Genomic DNA, 14,912 nt, shown 5'->3' on the forward strand with positions numbered 1-14,912 from the left:
TAAATATTACATGTAGCTACTAGGATTAAAATATATTTAAATAGAGAATCTATTATTTTTATATACAATTAATGTTTATAGTTGTTTTATAAATATTAAAAAGACTATCTGTTAAATACAATTATTATATTATTTGATTGGGTTTGTATTGTAAAAACATTTTTGAATGATACGAATCAGAAATAATTTATATACTTATTATAAATAAAAAAAAATATTGGATGCTAGATAAATATTTCATTTCTACTCGAATCGATAAGCTATTAATACCAAGACTTTTATGCGTTTTATCAAGAAGCATGAGTATAAATGCTACCGAAAAGGAAATTTCAGTACCAACATTAATTTCCTATCGGATAAACGTCGAGGTTTATCTTGCGTCGTATTAGCGGATGTTAGTTGACCGGACGTAAGTCGAGCGGTTACAGCGGAAGACGAGATATGTCATTAATATATAATACCATCCCCTTTATTTTAGTAGGAAACTTCCCTACATTTTCTCACAATCAGGAACATAAAAGGAGCGGGAATGAAATTGATTTTCCTTTATTTTTTGGCGAGAAACTTCTGCATTTAAGATTATTTTTTTAATATAATATATATACATATATGAGTAGCGCATAATAATCAATGATAATAAATTTAAAATCAAAAGCTCCTACACTCTCTTATGTAATAAGAAAGATATTTCATAGGTGAATTAAAAAAGATGTGACTAAAATATGTGAGAGATCGCAACGCAAAATTGTATTTCAGGACAAGCAACTAAATTCGAAAAGTCTGAAAGGATAATGCTTAATATAAATAAATGTTACATCAAAGTTTTTTTTTTGTATATTAATGATATAGTTAATAACGTGAAAAAATGTAAAATTCATCTATTTGCGGATGACACATTAATGTATTGCATAGGTGATAACATTAAAGAAATTGTAAATAATTTAAATAATGAATTAAGTATATTAGAAATATGGTTAAAGAATAATGTACTTAAATTAAATGAGAATAAAACTAAATGTATGTTTATTAATTATAAAAATGTGTTAGATAATAGTACCAAAATAGTAATAAATAACTCTAGTATAGAAATAGTGGATAATATAAAATATTTAGGAGTAATTGTTGATACAAAATTAAATTTAAAATAACATTGTAATTACATATTAAAAAAAATTAGTAGAAAAATAGGTTTATTATCTAGATTAAGAAATATATTAAGTATAAATACAATACATTGTGCAACACTATTAAATATGTAAAATAAATTAGACAAACAAATGTTACAAAAATTACAAAATAGGGCAATGAGAGTAATCTTAAATAAAAATAGATTAACTAATTGTAAAAGTATGATTGATAGATTAGAATGGTTGAATGTTCAAGAAATATTGAGTATGAATGTTTTAGTATTTATATATAAGTTAGAAAATAATATGTTACCAAAATATTTTAATAAGTATTTAATAAGAAATAAAGATGTACATAAATATAATACTTGAAATAAAGAAAATTTAAAGATAATTAAGTATAAGAAAACGAGTACGGCTAGGGGAATTATGTACGGAAGTTTTGATTTATATAATAGTCTTCCAAGAGAAGTCCGAAACAGCAAAAATATAACGGGTTTCATAAATGGAATAAAAAAACACCTTCGTACATATAGAAATAAATTATAATATTAAGACTTTATTATGTGAGTGATATCTATATATATAATACATATTATAGAAAATAAAATTATTTTTTAAAAACTAATTACATATTTTTTATATCTGTGCTGTTACACGTATGATTTTAAAATAAATTAGGCCCTATAATTTACAATGAAAGTGAATAATTTATATACAACTTCATTGATATCTACAGTGATTCATTAAATATACATAAATGTTAAATATGGTTTAAAAGAAAGGAACGATTTCAAGAATAGACTTGGAAGTGGAAGACCTCAAATATAGACGATCGTGTTCTGGCAATAGAAATGAAAGCAAATCGAGAAAGTAAACCAGTCCGTTTAAACAGTGCATAGGCACATTAATAAGATTGGAAAGGCGTCGTAAAAGACAGTGATTTTATAAAGGTCAAGTATAAAAAATTAGCCTGCGCTATTTTGTGTATATGGTGGGATTACACATGGATTGTGCATTATGAAACTCTGAAACCTGACCAAAAAATAACAACAAGTTTTTATTGTGATCAGCTGGATCGTATGCACAGAGATGTAAAAATAAATAGAACTTCACTTATGAACATAATTCGAATAATTCCACAACACAACTAAGGTTCTCAATCGAATATTCGAATTATTTCCCTAATTTTCAATTATATAAATATTCGTTTATATCTCGAATGAAATATGAAAAAATCTAACAGTGAAACAACTTTTATACATGTAGTCGTTTTTGTCTCAATATATCCGAGTGACTAGTGTCGCTCTAAAATCAATGGTCCCTTATGCACATTTATTTTGTTTCGAAATGTGACGTTTCTTCTAAAAAAAAATGTTTTACGCCAAAAAACATTTGTGAATAGAATGTTTATCAGACGTTTCTACTATGACCGAAATTCGCAGAAATTGTTCGTTGAACGAAACAAGATGTTGAAATGGCTATCGTTTAACGCTTATCGCAAAAATAGTGCGTCTAAAATTTTCGTGTTACGTTTTTGTATTTATTTAATTTATTTCTAATTTATTTCCATGAATGAATAATGAAGCATTTTTCGTTTGACGCCCTCGCTGATCAGTAATGCACACAGCATTGTGTTATGCATATTTTATAATTCAGAAAGCTTAACGATTATGCAAGTAATTATTGAATAACTCATACACCTTATTTTGATCAATGCAAAACTTCATTGATCAAAATAAGGTGTATGAGTATGTAGCAGTAAATTCGGTATTCGATCTGAAAATTCAGATCGAATACCGAATTTACTGCTACTAATTTACATTTGTTGAATAATTCCTATCATGTTTAATATTTTTTAAACGTTAAAAAAGTAATAAAGGCAACAATAATTTGCCAACAAATTTAAACATAAATGGAGCCACGCCTAAAAACTATTTACATTCTGTCCCTTTGAATAATAAAGTTTATTGTGAAAGTACTACCTAGAAAGTTTGCACTTTTGTTGACTAGATTACCAACAGATAAAATTTATTGTAAACCTCAGAAAATTTATTATCCATAATAAAAAGTTTGCATATAATCTTAAACTCAAACAAATACCTATTGCAAATATATTTATAAAGATAGAGTTTTATGAATGTGATTTTCTCTATAAACATTTCAATGGTAAATAAAACCAAGAAGTTATTTGCAATTAAATAATTAATAATAATATTACGATTTTAACTCGTAGAGATAATTCAATTTTAATGGCATTCATTAACTGTATTTTCAGTTTTTAAAGCAACAATGTTTTTGTTGACTAGACCAATAATGTTGAGCTTTGTATATTTTTTGTGATTTCGTACACCTTTATTTTTAACTTTAATAATTTCTGCAATATTTACTTATGTATCTACAGTATTTTTTTGAAATAAAATGGTATTTTTAAAGCATGTTAAAAACATCTCGGGTACCTGGGGAATCCATATATTTATAATCCTTGTTCTTCAAAAAACCCTTATTGTTAAACAATTATACACTATTTGCTTGTATGGAAAATATAATTTTTCTATTAAAATTTTACACGCGCTTATACTCATTATTAGACAATAATAAATTTACTAAGATATTATCTAAACAAAAAAAAAAAATAATATAATATATAAAAGCTTTATTTATGGATTAGATATTGTAAGAAAAAAGTAAATAAGGTAAAAAACTTATTTCAAAGCGAATATTTTAATTCGAAATGTGAAAATCTAAACGTGCTTTTTAGCTTAAGCTCCTTAATTTTCTAAGTGTGCTTTTACTTTGTTATTTAGCAGAGTACATCTTTAATTATTAATAAATACTGTTTATTTTTCAACATCTTCGCTTTAAATGCTGCTAATTAAAATGCTATAATGGTTTAGCCAATAATTTATACTAATTTTTTCTGAAAATATTCTACCAAATCATCAAAAGTTCGAAACAGCAAATGCTTTTTAGTAAGAAAAAAAACAATTTTTTCTTTGGATTGTTGTAGAATACCTACTTTCCATTATTAGGAACAATTCTTTTAAAAAAAACAGTAGCGATTCACGTTGTTTATTGATAAAAATTCACACAAAACTTGAATCATTTTATAATGATCCTGAACTATCGAACACAGATATCCTTGATAACTCTTTTTCAGAATTTATAGATTATTTTTAATATTTTTATATTATAAATTAGTTGGTTTTGGTATAACTTTGTTTATCAAGAAATGTTTAGATTATCACAAAGATATTTTTTGATATTTGTCTTTGTTTCTCTCAGTGAATCATCACATGTTCATTAAATGGCAATGGACTGATTTCAAAAACAAATCTGCAATGTACTGATTTCAAAAACAAATCTGTATTCTGCTACATAACAAAGTAAAAGCACCCTTAGGAAATTAAGGAGCTTAAGCTAAAAGCACATGTATATGTATTTGAACATTATATTCCTTTTTATCACGTATTTTAACATGCACTATGTTTATAATATTTTTATAAATACTTATCCATTTAAATTTCAAAGTTTCAGATCCCTTCTTTGGGCGAAAAGCAATAACACAACTCACTTAAAATTGAGTGAGAAATTATTTTAGTGCATATCTGACTTTATCCGTTTTCTATTCAAATAGTTTTTCAGATTTTTCAACAGATATATGTATAAAGATAATAGTTGAAGAAACAATATTTTACATCACATCTTTTTTACCATATCAAATGCATATTTGCAATACATTTATGCTTTGCTGCAGATATTGTTATCATATTTTCATGAAAAAAGAGTTTCTTTGCAAATTCTGTTTAACAAATAGACTTTAATTCAATTACACGAATCATCTAAAATGAGGTTCTTCGATACTTTATTTCCTAGAATGAACCTTCCGAAACCTCTATATAAGCGATCAAAACTTAATAATATTTTTTTTACACGCGTGTTATTAGTATATGAAAAATGCGCATAACTTATAAGACAATTTAATATGCATTGGCATAAATATATATATTTATTAATTTTGCCTTTTCATTACATTAAAATGTACGATAGTTTTTAAATATTATTCACAAAAATAATTGTTAATTTATCGTTATATTCATGCTATGGCAAATACAAGCACGTAAACAAATATTTACATGATTTGATTAACAATAAACATTTATTTATACGTAAAAAACGAAATAAAACCCAAATTATACCATATTTTTTTCTACGCAAAACATCCACACACAACAAACGCACACCACATTAACCTTATACACACAAAACATCAAATTACGCGGAATGAGCTGCGTACATAAACTCCGAGCAAGAATAGGAAAAAAGCTCGGCGAGGCGTAGTACTCAAATTGTGGAGAGACCTCACAAGAACGAAATTGTAAATTCGATAGAGCCAAGAGCGTATTTGAATCCATCTCACTTTTTGACAAGATGTTTGAAGATTTTTCCAACAACATTTTTGCCGCTCCCTTGAAAAAAGGCCCTGGAGGCGGTGCGACATATTTTTTGCGACCACACAAAACCTTTTGTTGCAAAAATACAACACCGGCACTTTGTTGACGTTACGCGATGCGTGCTAAAATCGTGGTTAATCGGTCTCGTGCGCACCTGTAGACCTTGTAATAAATTATATTTACAATGAAAGCCATAATAAACAACATGAGGAAAATGATCAAATAACAGATAAATGTTTAACTGTTGACGAATATATAATATAATAAATTGTGGCACTGTTAATTAGAGTTCGGTTCTAACGTAAAGGTTAACGATCAATCGCGTTACATAACTTGATTTTATTTATAATTTAAAATAACAAAACTGCACAGTCTAATACGAACTTTAAACTTTATATCATGTCCGAGAGATCGGAATTATAAATTATAATTTAAGTAAATGGGTGTCCCATGTCAATAGCAGATGATCGCCCACGTATGTTTACCTGGGTGTAACGCTTTGACCAATGAGCTGGAGCTATCTAAATAATAACACTATTGATATTTAATTGACCTTCTCTCCCATTCACTCAAGTTTCATTAAAGGATTTGACACTTTCATGGCATGCTATTGTCACAACTGCTACAACTCATTCTCATTTGACATTGCCATCCGATATTGACACCTAAATTTGTATTAAACAGCTCTTCCGGCGTTTAACTGTCTGCATAAGACACCATTCTAATACGATATTTATTTAAAATCATGTGCGTGGCATAACAGCTCAACGCCATTACATCATGCACATAAAAAATACTTAATGCACATACATTAATAAAATATATTCACAGAAACAAAATAAAATAATAAACAATAATGGGTGGAACACAATGCGTTCAACAACTGTGAGTACCTGAATGAGAACAAATCAATACTAACCGACACATGATTAAAACATCTTTAACCCTAAGAGGTGTGACTTTATAGCCAGAAATAAACACCGGAAAGCTAATAACAATTTACTGAATATTACATATATAGAAACATACTACTGTGTAAGAGTATTGCTTTTCTTCTTATATTGCTGATGGATATTCTTAAGGTCAAGTAATTCAAAATGTTGAATATTCACGGTGCTTTTTTTGTCGCCCGATGGCGTATTGTTTGCGCAACCGTAATGCATAAAAAAAATACAGATTCTCTGTGTTTTAGAGGTCATTACGACGTTCTCCTTTATATCTAAAAGATCGTTTTTTTCCCTTTAGAATTACGAGGGTTATTGTGGTGGTTCATTCAGTGTTGCCACTATTGCGGATTACTCATTGTTTATATTATCAAGTTCGTTCTTGTAATTAGCATGGTTATAGTATATACTGCTCAAGTATAATAATATTGTTCTTGCAAGCAATATTTAGGAATGAAAGCTCTTGTTATAAAGTGGCACACAAAAAGTTCTTCCAGAATTTCTGCATCATATATAATCCAGATTAACAGCTTGATGAAGTACTTTATCAAGTACACACGTCAATGTGACTCAAGATAATTTCATAACCCTGCATACTAATTAGAATTATGTGGGGATGTTCGCTTCTAAAAAAGTAGAGGATCGTTCATAATGTTTAGCTCAGTATTATTTAAATAGTTGGCCTAAGCTTCTTTAAGCATTAAAATGCTGTTTTCTTAATGAGATGAACATAGAACATTTGATTTACTTCTATTTATTTTCAGCAATATATACGAAGCTAAGTAAATATGTATTTTAAAGGTCAATATTATATATATTTATTAATAATGTACATTATTGTATTCATTATTATTTGTTTTGGAATCAGTGTACATCACGGTACTTAACTTTGGGAGATGTGAAGGCTCGCTTATTGCTTATTTTCTCCACATCTCTCTTCCCGACGTTTCGACTCCCAAATTTGCGGTCATCATCTTGTCACGATCGTATATCTTCCATCGCGGACATCCTGACAATGTTTATATATTTCGGCAACGATTACCATGCCATAATCACAATCAGAGTAAGTTTTTCTTGTATTAATCCTTCTGTTTACTATTCCTATCTGTTTTTTTATCTGGAATTTAATCTCTAGTGTGTGATGCATATATTTTTGTATTTTCTATTGAAACTCGGTCTATGTGGCACGTCAAATCCTCTGTTTTTTTTGTTTTTATGCGTTCATAAATCATTGTTTAGTGTTTAATTTAAGCTTTGATATTTTATTAATGTGATTTTTTATCCCTTCTTGACTATCTGCCACGATTAGCATTCAAGTTATTGAGTGCAACCTCGTTTATTTGTTCAGCAATGCTAAAAACCTTGTATTATTCCGCGTTGTATTGTTATATATTATATATAAAAAAAACAGTACACGTAACGTAATATATATATAAGATTCAGTTTAATGTCTTTCAGCTAGGGTGTATAAAAATATTTTATTTTATAATATATGTATATACTAATTAATGGCATTTTAAAAATAATTAATTCGCTTTTAACTACATATTTAATTTTTAGCTATGATTAAAAACGTGTGCTTGCATATATTATTTTTATAGCTGTTTTATTTATTAACGTAACGGTTTTTTTAAATGAAATTTGATTTGTATGTAATATAATTAAATGCCATTTAGAGTTCAAGTTAATAATGCATTACATTTAACTGGTCATTTAATAATTAAATTTCGAATATTAATGGATTTATTGCGTATAAAATTTGAGAGTACAATAAAAGAGTGCTATACTATTTTTATTGCTTTCCAACTAGGTTATACATTTTTTAACGATGAAAAATATGCTTTGTGTTTACTACAAATTCATATAAAATTATGCTTAATTCAAAATAATAGCTTTACTTTTATTATTCCTGGGACTTCATAGTAATTTAAAAAATAAAACATCTGCGCTCTATGTAAATGTCGCCACAAATAAAATTAGTTTTTTTCATCCATGAAATTTACATTTTCGCTCTTTAAAAACATATAGGTACATATTATTTTTAAATGGATAAACTTTAGCCGGGTCTAATGACCATGAAGTTTAATTAAGACTTTAGCGAAATCTCGGCGTCGAAAAGCTAAACAAGAGCTTCGAATTTTTTACCGACCCTTCATTATTATTAGGCGGAAATTTTAGCGAACAATGAAACTGACAAATTGTTTTCGTTCTGAAGAGTTTTTCCCTCCCCTCTGCTTAATTATATTATTAAACGCCGAGATTAATTAGAAATATTATTTCACCATCCTTATCCACTCCAAACGTCAATAAGTAATTAACGTGCAGATCCATGTTTTGCTTATTACGCCTTTAAAGAATCTACCTTGCCACATATCTACATATATGTTGGTGGTTTTCCCAAAATATAAAGAGTAAAGGAATATTTGCATTAAACAACTTTCATCGAAACTTACGCACGAAATAATTTTATATATGTGATGTTTAATAATATATAATAGTAAAATTTTGGATTCTACTCACGTGTCCCATCGAATCTCGTGGCGATGGTATCGAGGAACGTGTTTTGCGGAGCAAGAAGACCCTTGCGGGCAGGCATCCCGGTTCAGGACCTAAAAAAATACCAAATAGTCGATTAGCAGTTTGTTCTTCGTCATATATGAAGTGTTTATCGATTCAAGGGGTGTCTCAATAGTTGTCCAATAAATATTGAGTGTTAAACAATTAGATTAAAATTAATAAATCCCACTTCAGACATATTTTATTTACTACGAACGCTCGCGTTATACACCTTAATCCTGAAAAATAAAAGAGAATACTTGTTTACGAGAGCAAGAAGCCTTTCTGAAGCTGCGTCGAGATAATAACAAACCACTTGTAGAAGTTCTGTTCTTCTTTCGCTTTACTTAAAGGGCGAAGCCCTTTGCTCTGAAAGGGGGATGAAAAGGAGACGCGAGGAGCACCTTATTTTTTTTCTTTGGAGCGAGACAAAAGATTTTTTCATTACCCACATATAACCTATCACAGTAAATGCTTTTTGGAAAAAAAAACACGTGTTTTACGAGTCGCAATTCACAAAAATTTCCATTGATGTCATTCGACTCCAAAACGATTTTTTGCTCGACAGCATTCTAAAAATGGCGTAGGCAGAGAAAAATCCTATTTTGCCACATAGCGGTATATTTCGCACTTTGCGTGTACAATTTGAGCTTTATCGAGCATGTAAATTACATAACCGATGTCGACGATCAAAATATATAACATGGCAACAACGCCGATTGGCGATGGATTGTCAGCGAAAATTATGTCATAAATCTGCCAATAATGTAATTCAATTTTATATTGATACACGAAAAAAAATTGAAGATTAAAATCGCAACTCAAATAAGCAAATTATAACATTTACAACAGGGTGTTTTTGATGTATAAAATTATGCGCTGATCTCAGCAGTATTGTTAGCTATTTTTAGATAAGATCTTGTTTTTAGATTTAGGCATTTTTTGACATAATCTGTAAAATTCATTGCTTTTCAAAAACAAAGTGAAGTTAAAAATAATAAACGTTTATTGTTTGACTCAATTACAAAATAATCATTCTAATTCCTATTTTTGTTTTGCAGTATAATGTCTGTGATATTTTTTACTATAAGTTTTTCAATCAATATTTTTCAGTGTGACTCATGGATATTTAAAAAAATTGATTACATAGATTCAATAACTATAAATGATATATAAAATTAAACATATAAATACGGTTATTAGTTATTTTGTTATCATGTATATTCTCAAAACATAATATGTGAACAACAATCGGGATTCAGGGAAAAGCATTCGACTGAAACTGCATTACAAGTAGTGATAAATGATTGGCTGTTGGCTAAGGATACAAACAAAATCATTGGAGCAGTTTTCTTGGATTTCAAGAGAGCCTTCGAAACAATAGACAGAAAAATAATGTTAAAGAAATTGGAGAGTATAGGTATAAGTGATATAGTTTTAAGATGGTTTAATAATTACTTATATAAAAGAAAACAAAAAGTTAAAATAAATAATGTATATTCTGAAGAGAAATTAGTGTCTTATGGAGTACCACAAGGGTCTAAATTGGGACCATTGTTATTTGTTTTGTATATTAATGATATAGTTAATAATGTGAAAAAATGTAAAATTCATCTATTTGCGGATGACACATTAATGTATTGCATAGGTGATAACATTAAAGAAATTGTAAATAATTTAAATAATGAATTAAGTATATTAGAAATATGGTTAAAGAATAATGTACTTAAATTAAATGAGAATAAAACTAAATGTATGTTTATTAATTATAAAAATGTGTTAGATAATAGTACCAAAATAGTAATAAATAACTCTAGTATAGAAATAGTGGATAATATAAAATATTTAGGAGTAATTGTTGATACAAAATTAAATTTTAAAGAACATTGTAATTACATATTAAAAAAAATTAGTAGAAAAATAGGTTTATTATCTAGATTAAGAAATATATTAAGTATAAATACAAAAAAAATAATTTACAATAGTATAATATTGCCCCATTTTAATTATTGTGCAACACTATTAAATATGTTAAATAAATTAGATAAACAAATGTTGCAAAAATTACAAAATAGGGCAATGAGAGTAATCTTAAATAAAAATAGATTAACTAATTGTAAAAGTATGATTGATAGATTAGAATGGTTGAATGTTCAAGAAATATTGAGTATGAATGTTTTAGTATTTATATATAAGTTAGAAAATAATATGTTACCAAAATATTTTAATAAGTATTTAATAAGAAATAAAGATGTACATAAATATAATACTAGAAATAAAGAAAATTTTAAGATAATTAAGTATAAGAAAACGAGTACGGCTAGGGGAATTATGTACGGAGGTTTTGATTTATATAATAGTCTTCCAAGAGAAATCCGAAACAGCAAAAATATAACGGGTTTCATAAATGGAATAAAAAAACACCTTCGTACATATAGAAATAAATTATAATATTAAGACTTTATTATTGTATATTTTTATTTTTTCTTTCTGTTATGTATTTTTTATATATTTTTATATATGTTTACTAAATTTGTTAGATGTAAAGATTAGCTATTAAGCTAAATAAATTAATAAAATAATAATAATGTATTGTAGTAAAAATGTTATGGTAGTTAAGATAAACGACATAAATATAAATAAAATTATTAAACTTTTGTATGAAAAAAGGCTATGAATTCTTGTGAAACAATGCAATAGCAAGTAGCCGTATAACGAATAACTATATACAACAAAATACTAAATAAAGTTTTTACAGCTAAAGATTATATACAATACATATCTTTAATTTACTACTAAAATTATTTTAATATATACTGATTTTTTAATGAATGAACAGAACCAGTTTTTTAAAACATAAATTATTCTAATAAGAAAAATATTTAGTTATCTTTGTTGCATAAAAAATTATTTGTTTAATAGTTTTATTATTCAATAGCATCTAAATAACCCATTATTATTTGTAGAAAGTAACTGTCTTAGTTTTATAGCAAGATAAAATTAGTAGAGAAAAACGAAACAAATTTATTACTAGTTCTAAAAATCACATTGCTGTACTGATTCAAGAGAATCACGCTGTTTTTTCATACTTTAACTTTAAAAAAAATATTTCTCATTTTTAATGTATGCTTATTAATGGCAACGAATAAAACGGTCAGAATTTAAATCAACTTTGCGTCAGAATAATAATCAAATCTCCGTCGGAATTTTATTAACAGCCTATTAATAATTATATCATTCAGGATCAGAATAAATATTAAATAGTTAAAATAAAAATAAAGGGTGATTATGTGAATTAAAATATAATAAATGGTCAATAAATTATTTATTGTAAAAATATCTCGCTCGCATCCAAACTATCATACAAGTTAGGTACAAACAAGCGTTAGTCAGAACTAACTCTAAACGAATCTATTTAATTGTTTCAGAGCAACGAGCGAAGCTGGAATAACGACAGAGCGGCGACGAAGAGCATGCTTGACTTGTGTTGCCATCTGACAATGTTGCAAGCCTATCCAAACAAGTTAGCCTTAAACACCTTAATAATGATAATGAAATGCCAGCACACGATCAGATCACAGATCAACCAGTTGTACTAATCTTCAGCGCTACATGAAGCATTATTTTAAAAATATGATACTCTCCTTACCGATATTACTACGGACTCCTGATATGAGAGTATTGGTCAAAGTACATTCAAACCGAATTTTGGTCAATAGAAGGGTGCAAAAACAATTATCACTTCTCAGAAGTCAAAAATTTACGTCAAAAGCAAAACATCGTATCGGCACCGTCGCGATTTTATTGATTTTGACGTGGATTTTTGACTTCTGAGAAATGATAATTGTTTTTTGTGCTCTCGTATTGGTCAAAATTTGGTTTAGATATGCTTCATTCCAAGTCGTAATAATGTTATAAAAAGTTTTAATATGAACGCAAGATTGTTTTTTGCGCAGTCAGAGTCGTGGCATTTTAGGCGGAGGCATGTATTTTTTTTAAGAATATAATAATGAATAATAATAAATGGTCAGAATTTAAAGCAACTTTGGATCACAATAAAAACCAAATTTCGGTCAGAATTTTCATACCTTATGATTAGATAACTTAAAACTTAAAATTAAGATATTAGACGATCAGAATTAAAGTAATGAATGATCATATTTATATTATTCAGGGTCATAATAAGTAGCAAATGGTTATAATAAAGAAAGCGTACGATCAGAATAAAATTATAGGACGATCTGAATTAAATATCGAACGATAATATAGGCAATAAATTATTTATTTTAGAAATTTCTTATAAAATATCTCACTCGCAGCAAAACTGTTATACAGGTGCGAGCGAGCGTTGGTCAGAATAATACATTTAATGTAGAAATGGCAGTTAGAATGATATGTGCAAATGTCACGTCCCTACTGATTGAAAGGAATAATTATGACAGACAAACACGTGTATTTTTAATTTTATACAATAGCATAGATATTTTTTATTCAAAAACAAATAATAAGACGTTGAATAAATAGCAAAAAATATATATTTATCTGTATATAAATAAGTTAAATAGAAAATTAAAATATTTTTTTTATGGACTCACAAATAATCGTGTCGTTTTATACAGTGGGTGATATTTCATTAAAGTGCTAATTAGAAAAGCAAGTCACCCAGTCTACAAAAAATATGAAAACGATCTTTAGGGATTTTAAAAGCAGCATTTAATGAATTTCAAAGACATTATAATTAATGTCAGAACTACGCTACTATTTTTAAAATACACTGCGAGTGGTAAGTTGAACCGCTTCATCTGATTTTAGTAAAATAACGAACTTATTAAAATTGTAACTATTTCAAAGATCGCATATAAACTTCTAAGAGTTTCTAAGAAACAACAAATTATAATTAGACTTGTGATCCGAGAGAGCATGTACTATATAATACATATAATATGAATTTAAAGCAGACTGAGTAAATCCATTTTAAGAATGTTTCTACTCTTTTAATAGTACGATTTAATATTGTTATTTTTATAGCTTTATGTATGCGATGATAATAATAATATTTTTTTAATAATACCATAAAGATTTATACGGTATTTTACGAGATATAAAAACATTTAAAATTTAAATCGATTCGTAAATGTGTTACATCAACAAAAAATACGCTTAGCATTTTCAAGCATACTTGACTCAACAAACGAGATCATCATTTCGCGAGTAATATTTCAAAGAATTTATTTCATCACGCAGACATCTATAAAAAAACCCTTTCAAGATTCACTCATACACATCGCAAAAATGATGAATCGTAAATGTGTCGTCGATGAAATATTTTATAACAAACCGAGTATGTTGATTCAATAACTCTTAAAAACATACAACAGAATGCGTCAAACCAAATAAACTGTATGTAAGAAAAATGGTTCAATGTGTTTGTAATATACACACTTTATGCATACGCTCTTAATATCTTAACTATATAGTGTTATTTATTTTTTCTTACTCTTTATATACGTTGTAATAAATTTCAGCATCACTCAAATTAGCTCGACCTTTATATATCTTCTTTGTCTTGGAATTTCTGGAAATCGTAAAAAATATTTAGTGGCTTTTTTAAAGAATTGTTTGAGCTTAGTTTAATTTTAGAATTTAGTCTCATATTGTTATATTAATTAATAATTAAAATGCAACGATTTATAAAAATCAGCAAACTGATTTGACACAATAATACCCTTCATTGCCACATTTGTCCTATTAAAGAACATATTTAGATTCGGCTGTTTTAGTAGTAATTAAAAAAGGTGCTTACTATACTAAGTTTGTACAGCACAACGGCG

General features: G+C 27.5%; 1 protein-coding gene across 6 annotated transcripts in view; it reads right to left on the reverse strand.

Moving 5' to 3' along the window:
• Elk (Eag-like K[+] channel) overlaps positions 1-14,912 on the reverse strand; it is a 120,567-nt gene that overhangs the window by 68,018 nt on the left and 37,637 nt on the right. For all 6 annotated transcript variants that reach the window (XM_088204504.1, XM_088204508.1, XM_088204507.1 and 3 more), the window contains exon 2: positions 9,046-9,134. In XM_088204504.1, coding sequence (XP_088060630.1) covers positions 9,046-9,121 — 76 coding nt within the window. In that variant the 5' untranslated portion in view covers positions 9,122-9,134. The remainder of the gene's footprint in view (positions 1-9,045; positions 9,135-14,912) is intronic.

This window comes from Plectrocnemia conspersa, unplaced genomic scaffold (genome assembly GCF_051122295.1).
Source record: "Plectrocnemia conspersa isolate PC_06_02 unplaced genomic scaffold, ASM5112229v1 ptg000014l, whole genome shotgun sequence".
NCBI lineage: Eukaryota > Metazoa > Arthropoda > Insecta > Trichoptera > Polycentropodidae > Plectrocnemia > Plectrocnemia conspersa.